The sequence below is a fragment of the Eschrichtius robustus genome, chromosome 3 (assembly GCF_028021215.1).
Source record: "Eschrichtius robustus isolate mEscRob2 chromosome 3, mEscRob2.pri, whole genome shotgun sequence".
NCBI classification, from domain to species: domain Eukaryota; kingdom Metazoa; phylum Chordata; class Mammalia; order Artiodactyla; family Eschrichtiidae; genus Eschrichtius; species Eschrichtius robustus.
Window position 1 is genome coordinate 29,197,023 of NC_090826.1, and position 16,743 is coordinate 29,213,765.

General features: G+C 34.6%; 1 protein-coding gene and 1 pseudogene across 3 annotated transcripts in view; one reads left to right on the forward strand and one right to left on the reverse strand.

The window, feature by feature from the left end:
* Positions 1–16,743, forward strand: part of AGO3 (argonaute RISC catalytic component 3) — a 117,566-nt gene that overhangs the window by 60,607 nt on the left and 40,216 nt on the right. For all 3 annotated transcript variants that reach the window (XM_068539502.1, XM_068539503.1, XM_068539504.1), the window contains 4 exons: positions 9,200–9,334; positions 13,513–13,600; positions 13,726–13,873; positions 14,301–14,420. In XM_068539502.1, the coding sequence (XP_068395603.1) occupies positions 9,200–9,334; positions 13,513–13,600; positions 13,726–13,873; positions 14,301–14,420 (491 nt within the window). The remainder of the gene's footprint in view (positions 1–9,199; positions 9,335–13,512; positions 13,601–13,725; positions 13,874–14,300; positions 14,421–16,743) is intronic.
* On the reverse strand, positions 284–369 carry LOC137763238 (U2 spliceosomal RNA; annotated as a pseudogene).

Below are 16,743 nucleotides of genomic sequence, written 5' to 3' on the forward strand. Positions count from 1 at the left end.
AGGAAGATATAAATAAACAGAGATACCATGTTCTTGGCCCAGAAGCCTCAAATTCTTAGGATGTCCATTATCCCCAAATTGATCTGTAGACTCAACACAATCCCAGAATCTCACCAGCCTTTTTTTTTTAATAATATAAATTGATAAGCTGATTCTAAGATTTATATGGAAATGCAGAGAACCTAGAATAGCTAAAACCATTTTGAAGAGGAACAGAGTTGAAGGGTTCATAATCCCTGATTTGAAGACATCCTATAAAGCTACAGTAATCAAAGCTGTGATATTGGGGTTAAAGATGGACATACAAATCAAGTTACAGGATAGCTATAGATACTACACTTGATCTTAGCCAAAAGGCTAAGAAGTGATTAGAATATCTACAGAAATAGACCCACTTACGTGGTTGATTGATATTTGACAGAGGGGCCAACATTCAATGGGAAAAGAATAGTCTTCTCAATAAACGATGCTAGAACAGCTGAGTATTTGTACAAAAAAAAAAAAACATTAAAACTGAGAAATTTGTAAGAAAAGAGGAAAAATATTCATGTCCTTGGAGTAGGCAAAGATTTCTTAATATGTTGGAAACCTCATCTAAATGAACACCTTCTCTTAAGAACACTGTTAAGAAGATGAAAAGGCAAGCTACTGCTGGGAGAAAATATTTGCATAACATATCCTAAACAAAAGATTTGTGTCCAGAATATATGAAAAACTTGCATAACTCAGACAATTTTAAAAAGTGGTCAAAATCAGACATTTCACAAAAGATTATGGGAATGGCCAGTAAGCACTTGAGAAGATGCTAAACATCATTGGTCATCTGGAAAATGCAGGTAAGAACCACAGTGAGATATCACTTCACACCTGCTAGATTCGCTAAATCAAAAAGACTGGCAATACTAAGTGTTGGCAAGGGTGTGGAGCAATCAGAAATGGTAGGAGTATAAAATTGTACAACCACTTTGAAAAATATTTTGGCAGATTCTTTTTTTTTTTTTTTTAATATTTATTTATCTTTGGCTGCATTGGGTCTTCGTTACTGTGCGCGGGCTTTCTCCATTTGCGGCAAGCAGGGGCTACTCTTTGTTGCAGTGGCTTCTCTTGTTGCAGAGCACAGGCTCTAGGTGCACGGGCTTCAGTAGTTGTGGCACGTGGGCTCAGTAGCTGTGGCTCGTGGGCTCTAGAGCACAGCCTCAGTAGTTGTGGCGCACAGGCTTAGTTGTTCCGCAGCATGTGGGATCTTCCCGGACCAGGGATCGAACCTGTGTCCCCTGCATTGGCAGGTGGATTCTTAACCACTGCACAACCAGGGAAGCCCTTGGCAGATTCTTTTAAATTTAAACATTTTCTTGCCATGTGTCCTACCAGTTCTATTCTTAGGTCTTTCCCCAAGAGAAATGAAAAAATAGGTCCATACAAAGATTTGTGCATATGTGTTTACATGTTCATAATAATTAGGAACTGGAAACAACCCAAATGCCCAGCAACAAGTGAACTGAGAAACAAGTTGTGATTTATTTATACAATGAAATACTACCCAGCAGTTAAGAAGAACTAACTACTAATTTATACAATGGTATGGATAAATCTCAAGTAAGATGTACAAAAAAGCTAGACAAAGTGTATACAGTATAATTCCATTTATATGAAATTCTGGAACCATTTATTCTATTATGAAATGAATCAGATCAGTGCTTGCCTGTGGCAGATGTGACAGAAGCTGATTGCATAGGGGCAGGAAAGTACTTTCTGGGGTGATGACAGGTTCTGTCTTAATTGGGGTGGTAATAGCATAGATGTATATACGTTTGTCAAAATCATTGACCTTTACAATTGAAATGCATTTTATTGTATGTAAGTTATACCTCAAATTGTTTTTTTTTTTTTTTGAAATGAGATATCATTACACATCCACCAGAAGGGCTAAAATTCAAGTCTAACGATACTAATGGTGAAAATTTGGCACGACAGTGACTCTTAAATGCTGCTTGTGGGAGAGTTATTTGTTAAAACCACTTTGGAAGAGTTTGACATCATCTAGGAGAGATAGACATCCTTAATGACTCAGCAGTTCTACTCAGATATTGCCTTTTCTACTAGAGAAATATATGTGTGTACGTATATCAAGAAGGCCACCTAGGGACTTCCCTGGTGGTCTAGAGGTTAAGAATCCACTCTTCCACTGCAGGGGTCACAGGTTAGATCTCTGGTTAGGGAACTAGGATCCCGCATGCTGTGTGGTGCAGCCAAAAAAAAAAAAAAAAAAAGGCTATCTATAAGAATATTCATAACCTTATTCTGATAACCAAAGGAAAGTGCCAGCATAAACTGTCCACCAACATTAATAATCAGGTTTTTTTGGTTTTTTGTTTGGTTTTGTTTTTTGCCACGGGGCAGCTTACGCCTGGGATCCTTAGTTGCCTGACTAGGGATTGAACCTGGGCCCCTGGCAGTGAAAGCGCCCAGTCCTAACCACTGGACTGCAAGGGAATTCCCTGTCCATCAGCATCAGAGTGGATAAATTGTGTATTTCTTCAACAGAGTGTTAGAGCAATGAAAATGAAGAAACTAGTTACATTTAATTAATATAGATGAGTTAGAAACAATGTTTAGCAAAAGTCTCAAAAAGATTACATGCTTTATGTTTCCAGTTACATAACATTCAAGAACTAGGAAAAGTAAATTGTGGTCCTTAGTGATCTGTACTTACGTTGTAATTCTATAAAGAAAAAGAAGTGATTACCATAAAAGCCAGGATTTTGGTTACCTCTAGCAGAGAGAGGGGAAGTTAAGGTTGGGAAGGGGATAGGGAAGAGGTTTCTAGGATACTGGCAATATTTAGTTCTTGATATGAATGTTGGTTATGTGGATATTCACTTTATAATTTGTTTAGTGACACTCTAGTAAATATGTGATATTTTATATTAAAAATAGAAAAAGAAAAAAGCAATCCTTTCATCTATCAATATCTCCTGAGTACTCTGTTAATATTATTTTGCTAGGTAATAATAGACATGCCAAGATGTTTAATGTTGCCTCTTAATTGCTCACTATTACCATAAAAAGGCATTGTATAATAAGTTTCTGTTCTTACATCTTCAGAGCAATGAAAGTATACATATAAAATTGAGGCACATAACCTCTCAGGAGGTTAAAGTATAATTGTAGTTATGTTTTTACCAGGAATCAGCATTATTTACTGCTTTATTTTATACTCATCAGTTGGACCTGGGCTCATTTTGGTACATGTAGTCCTAGTTATCTTAAATATGGCAAATATTTATTATTTTCTTTTTTCACATCTGTTATTTTAGCTGCGTCCTAACAAAAATTTTCAATTTTGACACAGTAAAATGCAAATTCAAGAATCCTAATCGCTTTTTCATGGAACATTCTCCCATCAGCCTCTTCAAGGAGTTAGTTTACATTGACAAAATGATTTTGCCTAGAATTAAAACCTCAGTAAATCAGAGAGCAAAAGACATGAGTAGACAATTCTTCAAAGATGAGAAAAAGAGCTCTGATGAGCTCCTGCCATGTTCTGGGCACAAGTAGGTACCTTATATTGAATCTTCACCCTAATGCTATAAGTACTAGATGTTTTTCTAATTTTGCAATGAACAAATTATGATTTCTCTGAATTTCAAGTCTGGATCTAGAATTAAAGTCTATTTCAGGGCTTCCCTGGTGGCGCAGTGGTTGAGAATCTGCCTGCCAATGCAGGGGACACGGGTTCGAGCCCTGGTCTGGGAAGATCCCACATGCCGCGGAGCAACTAGGCCCGTGAGCCACAACTACTGAGCCTGCACGTCTGGAGCTTGTGCTCCGCAATAAGAGAGGCCGCGACAGCGAGAGGCCTGCGCACCGCGATGAAGAGTGGCCCCCACTCGCCACAACTAGAGAAAGCCCTCGCACAGAAACGAAGACCCAACACAGCCAAAAATAAATAAATTAATTAATTAATTTTTAATAAACCCTATTAAAAAAAATCTATTTCATTTCCAAGCCTATCCTTTTCTCATTATTCTAACACTGCTACCCATGAAAAGAAGAAAATAAACCTAATGAAAAAAATAAGTAGGGCTTCCCTGGTGGTGCAGTGTTTGAGAGTCTGCCTGCCAATGTAGAGGACACGGGTTCGAGCCCTGGTCTGGGAGGATCCCACATGCCGCGGAGCAGCTGGGCCCGTGAGCCACGGCTACTGAGCCTGCACGTCTGGAGCCTGTGCTCCGCAACAAAAGAGGCCGCGATAGTGAAAGGCCCGCGCACCGCGATGGAGGGTGGCCCCTGCTCGCCACAACTGGAGAAAGCCCTCACACAGAAACGAAGACCCAGCACAGCCAAAAATAAATAAATTAAAAAAAAAAAAAAAAAGTGATGAAAGATTAAAGGATACATTTCCAACAGCAGCAAAATTTTTATCAATTATTAATAAATGAGTTATAAAGTATCACAAGACCTTAATGATATTGGAATGACCTTAGTAAATTCAGAGATATTATGTTCATGAATTGAAAGACTATCCCACTGGTATTCTATACATCTAGTCTATTTTGGTAAATTTTTTTGCCTTAGTTGTGTATTATACATATCTAGATAATGGCAATCTAAGTAGTTGGTAAGATCGCATTTTCTACCAAACTCCTCTCAAGTTTTTTGCTTCTCAATTTTATTTATCTGAATTCTAACACCTGCCCATTAATTTTAATTACATGCATGTAGTACAAATTTATCCATTTGGCTGGTGTTTAAGTTGTTTCCATTCTTTTTACCATTATAAACAGTGCTACAATAAGCATTCTCATTCATGTTGCCTTTCACAGATACGGAATTTTTGTAGAGTATATACTCCAATAGAGTGAAATTGTTTTTTGGGTTTTTATTAATTTATTCCTTCATTCATTCCTTCATTCATTTATTTATTTATGGCTGCATTGGGTCTTCGTTGCTGTGCCTGGGCTTTTCTCTTGTTGCGGCGAGGGGGGTGCTACTCTTTGGTGCGGTGCACGGGCTTCTCATTGCGGTGGCTTCTCTTGTTGCGCAGCACGGGCTCTAGGCGCGCAAGCTTCAGTAGTTGTGGCACGCGGGCTCTAGAGCATAGGCTCAGTAGTTGTGGCACACAGGCTTAGTTGCTCCCTGGTATGTGGAATCTTCCCAGACCGGGGCTCAAACCTGTGTCTCCTGCGTTGGCAGGCGGATCCTTTTTTTTTTTTTTTTTTTTTTAATTTATTTTATTTATTTATTTTACTTATATTTATTTTTGGCTGCGTTGGGTCTTCGTTGCTGTGCGCGGGCTTTCTCTAGTTGCAGTGAGCGGGAGCTGCTCTTCGTTGTGGTGCGCAGGCTTCTCATTGCAGTGGCTTCTCTTGTTGAAGAGCACAGGCTCTAGGCACACGGGCTTCAGTAGTTGTGGCTCGCGGGCTCTAGAGCACAGACTCAGTAGTTATGGTGCACGGGCTTAGTTGCTCCGCGGCATGTGGGATCTTCCCAGACCAGGGCTTGAACCTGTGTCCCCCTGCAGGGAAGGGAAGCCCTGGCAGGCGGATTCTTAACCACTGCACTACCAGGGAAGTCCTAGAGTGAAATTGTTGAGTTGAAAATTATGCTCATCTTCAAACTTACTATAAATTACCATTTGTTCCTAACTGACTGTATCAGTTTATATTCCTGCAGTCTGTATGAGAGCTTTCTTTCTTCAGTCTTCCTTTGGCTTGTTGTCAGCTTGTGTTATCAGTCTTAACATTTTTGGCCAGTCTTGATTGGTGTTAAATGATAGCTTGATATAGTTTTTGTATATATTTCCTTAATTACAAATAAGATAATTAGTGAAAATTTGTTTTTTGACATTTAGATTTTCTCTTCTATGAAATGCCTAGTATCCTTTGCCACTTTTCTTGTTTTATCTTGATTTATAGGAACTTATTATATATTCTGGAGAGTAATAATTAGTTATATGTATTACACATACCTATAGCCTGTCTTTTTTTTTTAGCTTTGTTTATGGTATTTTTTTATGATAGTTTTTATATCTTAAGAAATTCTTTCTTGCCTCCAAGATCATAAAGATGTTCTATATTTTCCTCTAAATGTTTATTTTTCTTTTCATATTCAGTTCTCTGAATAGGAATTTGTTTTTGTATATTGTATAAGGTGGGCTTTCAAGTCTGTTTTACTGGTCTGTGTGTCTGTCCCCACAGTCTCTTGACTTGAATTGGATTATAACAGATCTCGATGAATGTTAGAGCAGACCTTATTCTTAAAAACTATCTTTGCTATTCTTGTTTCATTTCTCTTTCATGTTAATTTTAGTATCAGCTTCTTAAGTTCCAGAGGTCAAGGGGGTTATATCCTATTGGTATTTTGATTGAAATTGCCTTGAATTTGCAGATTAATTTACAAATAATTTATACTAATAAGGTATATACTCCATTTATTTAGATTTTCTGTAGTAGTAAAGATACCTATTACTTCTATAGGTCTTATGCATCTTTTGTTCAGATTTTATCTCGTGTCTTATGTCTTTTTTGTTGTGATATTAAGTGGTATCTTTTTTAAATTACATTTTAAGTTGGGTGCTAATGTATAAGAATGTAATTTTATTTTTATATGTTGATCTTAAATCTAGCAACCTTACTGAACTGTCTTAATTCTATAATTTATCTATAGATTATTGGGTTTTCTCTCTAGACAGTCATATTGTGAAGAATAATAATTTTGTTTCTCCCTTTCCAATCTTTTTACCTTTTACTTCTCTTAGCTTGCATTCCTGTGCCAGCTAGCACTTTCTATTAAATGAAGTTGAATTTACCATAGATTTTTGGTGGATAACTTTTATCAAACTGAGAAAGCTCCTTTCTAGTCCTGGTACTGTGAGACTTTTAGTTATGGTGCTGAATTTTATCTAATGCTTTTTTGAGGGTAATTATCTGTAGAAATGATTGTATGTTTATTTCCTTTAGTGTGTTAATGTATATTTTGTTAATAGGTTTTAAAATATTAAATGTAAATATTACTTTTTCAGTTAAACTCAGCTGATTTGTGAAAGGGAAAGAAGGAAAAAATGCATAAATATGTAGGTTTATAAAATGTTCAGGATTTAACCAAGGGATAGAGAGGCAGATCTTTGCTGATTGAAATTCATGCCTAATTCAACTGTACTCACTGATTTCATCCCATCTTTTGTAAGAGCTTTCCTTCACTAACTTTAATTTTTACCTCAGATGCCCACGTTGCTGTGGGGAAGATGGTGAACAGTAATGATTAGAAGAACAGTGGGATAAACACTAAGGAAAATTAATAGAATGTTAAACAGGATAAATAATGTTTGTTTAGTAGTTTCAACTCTGTGAGATAAGACACATTAGTTGTGAATGCTAGTATTATAATAATCCAGTGAAGAAAATTTACCTGTAGGATTAAAGGAAAGACAAAATAAGCATGTTAATTACCATGTATTTATTTTCCTTTATCCACTTTTTTTTTTTAATTAACACAGAAGCAATATGTGCTTATTTGGTATGTGTCCTGCCAGCCTTGTTTTAATGTACGACAATATTCTCACATTTTTTAATAGAAGAATGTAATGTATACATTTTTTTAAAGTACTGTGGATTTGAATAAGATACCCAGAATGCTAATACAGTCTTACCAGTCTCTCTTTTTTTAGTTAGTTTGAAATTGTGGAGGTATTTCTAAAGTTTATTTGGATGGAAGTACAAAATCAACATAACTATCCATCATGAGGGACATGAAGTAGGTCCATGCAATGAGATATCCTGCAGCTGTGAAAAAGAATGATATAGTTCCATATTAGTACATATAGATCTATCTCTAAGATATATAATGAGAAAAAAGAAATCAAAGGCCAGAATAGTGTTTCTAATGTTTTATCATTTGTGTTCCTTTTCATTAAGAGGGGAAGGGAATATATATTCACTTAATTACCATGCACCCAAACTGCAGAATAAAAAGATCTCTAAGACACATTGTTAGTTTTAAAAATAATAATAAAAGAAGTCATAGAACATTTATTATCTGATCTCATGTAAAAAAAGAAAGTTGTATATGCATTTTTATATCTAAGTGCATATTAAAAGAATAGGATATATACATACCTAAGTACTAATAATGGTTGCTTCTTAAAGATACTTGGAGACCAGAAGTCTTTACTGTGCATGTCTATATTGTTTAAATTTTTTAGGATGAGACTTCATTCATATATTATTTCTGTAATAAAGAAAAAGTAATATGTGCTCACTATTAAAAAATGAAGATTTAAAGATAAAGTCAAAAAGAAGAAAATAAAAAATATCTACAGTAGTCTTACTACCTGAGATAACTACTTAAAGCCTTGATAAATATCCTTCCAGAGATGAGGGACATTTTGTGGAAGACATTTAATCCTAAACCAAGGAGGATAAGAGAAAGAGCACCACAGTAGGCATGTTTTTTAAATAAAAAACATGATAGCATGTAGCTTATTGTCTGTTTTGGTTATACTTTTCACTGTATCCCCAGTGCCTTTATAGCACATAATAGCAGTCAGTAAGTATGTATTTAAGAAATGAGTGATGGTGGTCTACTAACTATTGGTTAGTAGAAGCTCTTCTAGTTCCAAAACCCAAGATTAAGAAATCATACTTGTTGGCTCTTGGAAGACTGCTGACTGTAGCTAGATAACATTGGGCAGATACACCTTACTATTACTACCTGTAGCTTGGATTAGCACTAGTAACATTTAATACCATTGTCTTCTCAAATCTGTGCAAAACAGGGAGAGCTCTCGCTAGTATAGATAAGCAGTCTAGGGTGGCACAAAAAGCTTTGTTTAAGAAATAATACCTAACCTTTTCTTCTTCTAAGGTGCTCTGGCCTTCTTTGTCCCCTTATAGACCTTGCTTCATAGCGAGAACACTGCTCTGTACATGTAGTAGGAAATGGAATGATTCAGTTACCCATGATAAGAGATAGATTATAAAAACTGTAATATTAGGCTTTTCTGTTACTGTGCTTGTCTTCCAGTCAAGCAGTTCAAATTTAAACTGCTTAACTTTGGAAATATTTTTATATGTATAGAGGTATACATAAAAGGGTAATTTTAACTCTGTATTAGTTAATTATCATGGAGCCCGAGATCAAGTTTTTGAGTTTTTTTAAAGGAAACATTAATTTGTACTATTTGTGTTTTTCTTCTTAGTTTCTGCCACTGCCTTCTACAAAGCACAACCTGTAATTCAGTTCATGTGTGAAGTTCTTGACATTCATAATATTGATGAGCAGCCAAGACCTCTGACTGATTCTCATCGGGTAAAATTCACCAAAGAGATAAAAGGTGAGTTAATTAGCATTTGGAACAACTTAACTATAAAATGCATGAACATAACAAACTTTCATTGGAATTTTTTAAGATATAAGTCTGTTCATGTAACATCACCAGTACAAATATGGACTAATTATAAAATGTCGCATTAAATTCATTACCATAACATCTTAGGTAGTGTTTCAATGAAAGAAATACCAAGTAATGGAATTAATATTGACACTAGCTAATTTTTTGTCAATACTTTCCCGTACTAGCTGAAGGTATAAGAGTATCTGTTAGGAAAATGCTTCTATGATACTGTTAAAAATAAGAAGCTTATTCCAAAAACATTGTCACTTCAGAACTGGAGCCATTCTTTGAATGTATTCTATCGATAATATAATGACTTCTTTATTTTTCTGAAATGATAGCAGAATATTTTATTCCTTTGTAAATTTATGGATATGGGACTAGCCTGTTTCATGTGTTGTTCTAGAGTTGAAACTTAGTAATTTCATATACATTATTCAGTTGACCATTGATCTTGACTATTTTATAGTTAGCAACTAAAATGTATACAGTGGTGTTGCATCGTATGTATATTTTACTAATACAAATTCATCTCTACGTGGTCTTCCAAAGAGAAAAATTAAAAATTAATTTCAATTGTGTCCTAAAATTTATATTTAGTATATATTTATTGTTTATATAATTGTAGCTTTCTATATACATGTACACTTTTATGTGCAAACCCACACATAGTGTACTTTATCTGCAATTTAAGGGATTTTTCAAGAGTAATTTTGATTACGTAAAATTCTTGCCTTGTTCATGACTTTACAACCTAATCCTCATGTAAGATGTGACTCCACTGTATTTAGTTCTTTATTATTTAGACACAAAGAGAAATTAGATATTCTCTAATTAGAATGAATAGTATAAATTCTATTTATACTAAATGTTAGATCTTAAATTGTCAGAAATAATTATGTCATTTTATTTTAAGGTTTTACCTATTTGTTACAGGCAATTTTTAGCTTGTGGTTTGAATGAAGCATTGAAGTTTGTTCTCTGAACATCTTTCAGTTCCCCAAATCAATTAGTATAGTTGAATACATCCTGCTTGCTCCAGTAATCATTTATTCTTTGCCATTTAGTAACCAGGAGAGAGATGGTTATTGTAATAAAACATTTAAAGGAAAATTCTTCCTGCTTTGAAAATAGGCATCCATGTATCTCAAGTTATTTAAGTGTCAGAATAAGAAAGTGTTATATATTCTTATATTGCAATCATACCATTGTCCTTTCATAATCTGTATTAACTGCACAGTGAGCATTGTTGGGAGGTAGTGCATTACCCACCATTAATATGTGATCATCTAAATGCCATGGTTTCCAGTGGAGTTGCTGCTTAGTTACCACCTCTGATATCATGAAGTCACTTACATTATTTTGCGGTAACTATGCAATCAACTCATATCACCACTCTATCACAGAAAATACAAGATGTACAGAACAAGGATTCAACTGCTGCCCGAAGAGCATGGACTCGATCTTAACTTCAACTGCTCAGGGGGCCAAAGAAATGACTGAAAAAATGACTAGAAAGCATTATAAAGTTGATGTTATAGTGAAGGTAAAGCCAAGTTTATAGGTTAAATATTTGATTTATTAAAGCCAAAAACATTTTTTGTTGGATGGAGGGTTTGGGGAGGGACCTGGGCAGAGAATTATCTAGTCCATTTTTTAAAATTTCAGCTTTTTGCTAACCCCTGGATTTGGATCTAATCCTTAGGCACCTATGACTGTAGATTTGGGGTAGAAAAATCTGAGTTGGATCTAACTGACATACTGATGATTTTTTCCTCCATTCAAAGTCAAGAAGGCTTTTTTTTTAAAGAGGACTCTTTAAAGTACGTCATGTATTCCTACCTCAGCTACACAAGAGAATCAAAGTTACATGTTTTGTATTATGTATTTGGGTTTAATTTTTAGTTAGCATGAGGAATTTGATGAAAATTGTTAAATAGTGATACAAAGTGTGCTATAATGAATAGATTTCCTAGTACAATATTATTTGGTTCTAGTTGAACTTTTTCCTAAATATTTAATGGTAACTTTAGGGTGGTTTCTTTGTGCAGTAATTCATCATCGTTGAATAGCAGAAATATTGGAGGAAGTTTATGGTAAAAGTACCATATGTGTGTAAGAGTATCTATTTTATTTTACTTTTTTATTAATTTTTATTGGAGTATAGTTGCTTTACATCAATTTTATTTTTGATAAAAACTTATTTAGTAGGCTTGTAGAACCTTACTGATAATTTTTTTTAATTCAAGGGGAAGATTTGAAAACAAATTGCTAAGTGGTATAGATAACAGAAATTTGTTTTAAATTTTTCTATCGTGTTTTCCCCCTAAACACTATTTTTACATCTTGCTTACTTCATATTGTTGGTGTTTCCTTCTTAAAAGGCCTTCTCTTGGTAGTATTTTCTAGTCTTATTTATAGAGGCATAGTAAATGCTCTAATTGATCTGACATTTTAGTTTTATAAAGGTAGTTACTAATAAAAACTATTTCTCACTGATTCAATTAGGAGTAGTTCTTAAGAAAATCTCATACCAATCTGGTAGAGTGACACTGTGTCCATTTAACATCTTAATTTATGCTGATATGTCATAAGAAAATATTACTATGATTGAACTTTGTGTTTGGTTCTGCAGTTAGTAGATACGAAAATAAGTTATACTGTATCAGGGTTTCTCAACCTTGGCACTATTGATATTTTGGGCTGGATAATTCTTTGTTGTGGTTGGGGATGGGAGGTAGTGCTGTCCTGTGCATTGCAGTATAATTTAGCAGCATCCCTGGATCCAAGCATTCCAAAATCTAGCATGTATTAGATGCCAGTAGCACCCCCAGTCATAACAGTCAAAAATGTCTGCAGACATTACCAAACCTTCCCTGGAGGTCAGAGTCACCTCTGGTTGAGAACCTCTGCACTATAGGATACACAGATATAAAAGGAAAATAATACAAAAGTTTAACCGTAAATACTATCAGGGAACTAAAAGTTGTCCTCCATCTACCCTTTTTTAGATTTTCCTCCTTTGGAGTATAGGCCTTAGAAATGGAGTTGCTTATCTGTGACCAGTAGCCACTGTATCTGTTTGTTAACTCTTCTCTAGGTAGCTCCAAGAGTATCCACTAGCCACATGTAGCTGTTTAAATTTTAATTTATTAAAGTTAAATTAAAATTTTAGCTTTTTAGTCACACTAGCCACATTTCATGTGTGCAGTAACATATTGCTGGTGATTTTAGCACAGATGTAGAACAATCCATCATCTCAGAAAATTCTTTTGTACACCACTGCATAGGAAAATTCATCCCAAAGAATTTCAGCCAGTGTTTTAAAAGCCCACAGCTTCACTTCCTAAAGCAGGCCTAGGATCCGCAAACCCCTAGGGTCCACAAATGGACGCACGGATCCACGAACATCTAAATTCATATGCTAAATTAAGTGTATGTTGCATTTTTCTGAGAATTTATTGCTTTCATCAGATTCTCAAAGGGATCATTGATTCCATAAGAAGGTCTGGATTACCTGTTCTAGGAATTATTTTGGTTGCATTTGATTTCTAATAGTAGTAAAAGAACTGTATCACTGTATTATCCTTCAACGAAATTGTCACTCCACTTCTGTTAAAAGGGCCTGGAATATTTTTTTTTTTCCTTCCTGCTTTAAAAATCTTTGAAGGACTTTATTCTTCAGCTATATGAAATTATGATCTTCAGTCAGTATGTGATTACTGGGCAAATGAGATATCACATACTTTGAAGGTTATAGAATATCTTGAAAATTATCATAACTCCCTTTGCTCCTTCCCTCGACCAGCATAAAAACCTGCATTATAAGCAGGGTTTTTTATTAATGGAGAACTTTATCCCTTGATATACAGGCTTTGCAAATTTTATACTATTTTTTAATAGCTTGATAGAATAGGGAAAAGGTTTGGAGTTAGGTCTCTCATGATTGTAACCGTTGTTAACAATGTTATATATAAAATCCTTTGTTAATATCACATTGCCTGTATCACAGATTTTCTGTTTAGAATTTGAGTTTTTATAGTAGTGAACAGGCTTTATAGTTATAAATATTTTACATGTGACAGTTCTATAACCTCAGTTTTTCTTGTTGGGAACAGGTCTGAAGGTTGAAGTGACTCATTGTGGAACAATGAGACGGAAATACCGTGTTTGTAATGTAACAAGAAGGCCTGCCAGTCATCAAACGTAAGAAAAGCTGGTGTTTGTCAGAGCAGAGATGATGTGAGGCAGCTTGCTCGAGTTAGTAGATTGGGAGTTTTGCTGGCTCATAATGAGATAAGAGTTGTTAATGTGTAATTTTTTTTTTCCAGCTTTCCTTTGCAGTTAGAAAATGGCCAAACTGTGGAGAGAACAGTAGCACAGTATTTCAGAGAAAAGTATACTCTTCAGCTGAAGTACCCACACCTTCCCTGTCTGCAAGTGGGGCAGGAGCAGAAACATACCTATCTGCCACTAGAAGTAATGTGTTTAGGCTGCTTATTAATATCCTCTTATTCATCATTCTGTTGGGGTTTTTAATGACCTATAACTTACTTCATACTCTCACATTTATTTTGGAGACTGAACTGTTTTTAAATTTCCTTTTATTCTAAATTTTCAGCTCTAAAATAATATGGGAAAAAATTCATCCACAGTCCTACCACTCTAAATGTAACCACTGTTAGCATTTTGGTACACTTCTTTTCAGCCTTTTTATGCAGTGTACGTTTTACCTAATTATAATCATACTGTAAAGCAGTATTGTTTACTGCTTTTTTACTTAACATGATATTAAACAGAAGTGGTTTAATGGAGTAGATATTAAAATTTAATCTCACATGTAATTGGCGCTCAGAATTTTAAGAAAGATGTGTATATCTAGTACAAAATTTTTTTCCATTTGTAGGTCTGTAATATTGTGGCAGGGCAACGATGTATCAAGAAGCTAACGGACAATCAAACCTCCACTATGATCAAAGCAACAGCAAGATCTGCACCAGATAGACAAGAGGAAATTAGCAGATTGGTTAGTACTTAATCCTAGAAATGAAAATTAAAAACATATTAGGATGAGCTCTAAAGAAGCATGTCCTTATCAACTCATACCTCATTACCATTTCATGGGCTGTCAGAATTAAAAGAGATTATGGAAGTAATCTAGTGGTATTCTGGGGGTGAATCTTAGTGGATTCTATGAAAAGGGTTAGATCCTTCTAATTTAACCCCAAGCTCTTTAATTAGATTCAGAACAGATACTCTCAGAACTAATGTTTCAGTTTAACAAACTGGACCTTCTTACCTTCCACCTAAAAGAGGAAGAGAAAAGGAAGAAAAGTCAAAGTTTTATGACTAGCAATGGTGAGAGTCTTAGCACACAAAGTAGGATGGCTTAGCTCCATTGTAAACACTGGTAACCGTACAGGATGAATAAAGAAATATAAGACAGCTCCAGCCGTATGGGATCTCTAAGCTGTCTCCTTGTTCTAAATGGGGAGAAAAGAGACATCAATACTACTTTTAAAACTGACGGAATTAAGGCAAAATGAAAAATGAAGGCAACTGGATCTTATCTTACTCTCTTCTTGAATACCATGTAAATTGCCCAAGTGAAGAGAAAAAAATCTAGAAATAAGAACATTACCCAAAACAACTTAATAACACTTTCAAAAGCAGTTTTAGAGATTGTTGGAAAAGGGTTACAGAACTGGCTCTTTCATTTTGTAAGGCAATTACCAAAAAAAAAAAAAAAAAAAAGAAGACTTTTTTTCCCTTACAGTTTGTAAAGAGTAAGTTATTACATGATATTTAATTAGGAAAATACAGGCTGGTTCTCATCATGGATTTTTCTCTGATCTACTATGACAAAATTTTAAAACCTTTAAGAGACTAGAACCTCTCACTATCTCTATAAAATCTCAGTAACTAGTTCTAACTCATTTATTACAGCTTTTCTGTTCAGAGAAATGATATTTTACAGTGATTGAAAGCACAGGCTTTGGAATCTAACGGCTCTGGGTTCAAAGTCTAACTTCTTTACTCACTTACTGTTATTATTATTGTATTATTATAATTATAGCATCTTGTAGGCTGGTGCAGTGATTCAGAGTAGGAACTCTAGAATCAGAATGTACATAGTTTCAAATTATATATCACTTGCTCAGCTATATGGTTTTAGGCCAATCATTCAACTTTATTGAGCTTTAATTTTATCCTCTGTAAAATAAAGATTATAAAAGACTTACTTTACAGTCATAGGTTATTGTGAAAATTAATTATAAAACATTTAGCACCAAGCACATCACCTAGCAACTCCTGGTAAATAGTAGTTGTTGTTATTGTTTGTAACCTTACAGAAGAAAATGGCATTTAAGCTTGAAGAAAAGATACATTAGTTAGATGCATTAATTAGATGCCTAATTTAGAAAACAAATTTTCCTGCACATTGTGGGGAGATTCTTTTTACATATTTAGATTATACAGTGTTTTTTAATAGAGTGTTACTCAAAGAATTGAGCATTGCCTTTTTTTGTAACCTTGTTTGACCTTTATCCTGAGACTAAGTAAATATGTTTTGAAAAACACATTATAGCACACTATGAGCATGAATTACACTTTTGAGATTCAAGTCTACACTGAATTACAATAAATTCTTTATCTTTGCATGTATTGGTATATTACATAAAGATTATACTCTGTATCTCATACTGGCTTTCTTTTCTGTCTCAAGTGTATCTCTTAAGTAAATTTTATAATGTGCTGTGTTTTATCTGAAAATATTCAAGGAGATTTTGTATAACTTGTAATCCATTAGGAACAAAAGCCTTAGGATTATTGATATTTGCTGTCGAGATCTGCATAAAATAAATTTCGATAGTATATATCCAGATCCTCTAATTAGAAGTAATTAACCATTTTTAGGTCAGGTATTGGGTTGGCCAAAAAGTTCATTCGGGTTTTTCCGTAAGATATTAGGGGAAAACCCATACGAACTTTTTGGCCAACCTTATATTTATTTCTCTTGCAGTCTCTCAACCACCCTCCCAAAGTATATGAGGCTTAATCATATAAAGTTACCATTTTCATGAGTCATAAATAGTTGAAATTTCTTATTATGCAACCTAATACATTTAAATGTTCTGTAAATTATCAGGAGGTTCACAGACTTCCTACAGTCCACTCATGATCTGTGGTCCCCAAGTTAAGATTCTCTGCTCTATAGTGAGGGTACCATTATCTACACCTGTCAGTATTATAAAACATTGTTGACACAGTGAAGAAAAAAAATTAGAGGGTTCTAAAGCAGGGAATTTGGGGGAATTTTGAAAGTAACTACAAACTTTTTCTGTTGT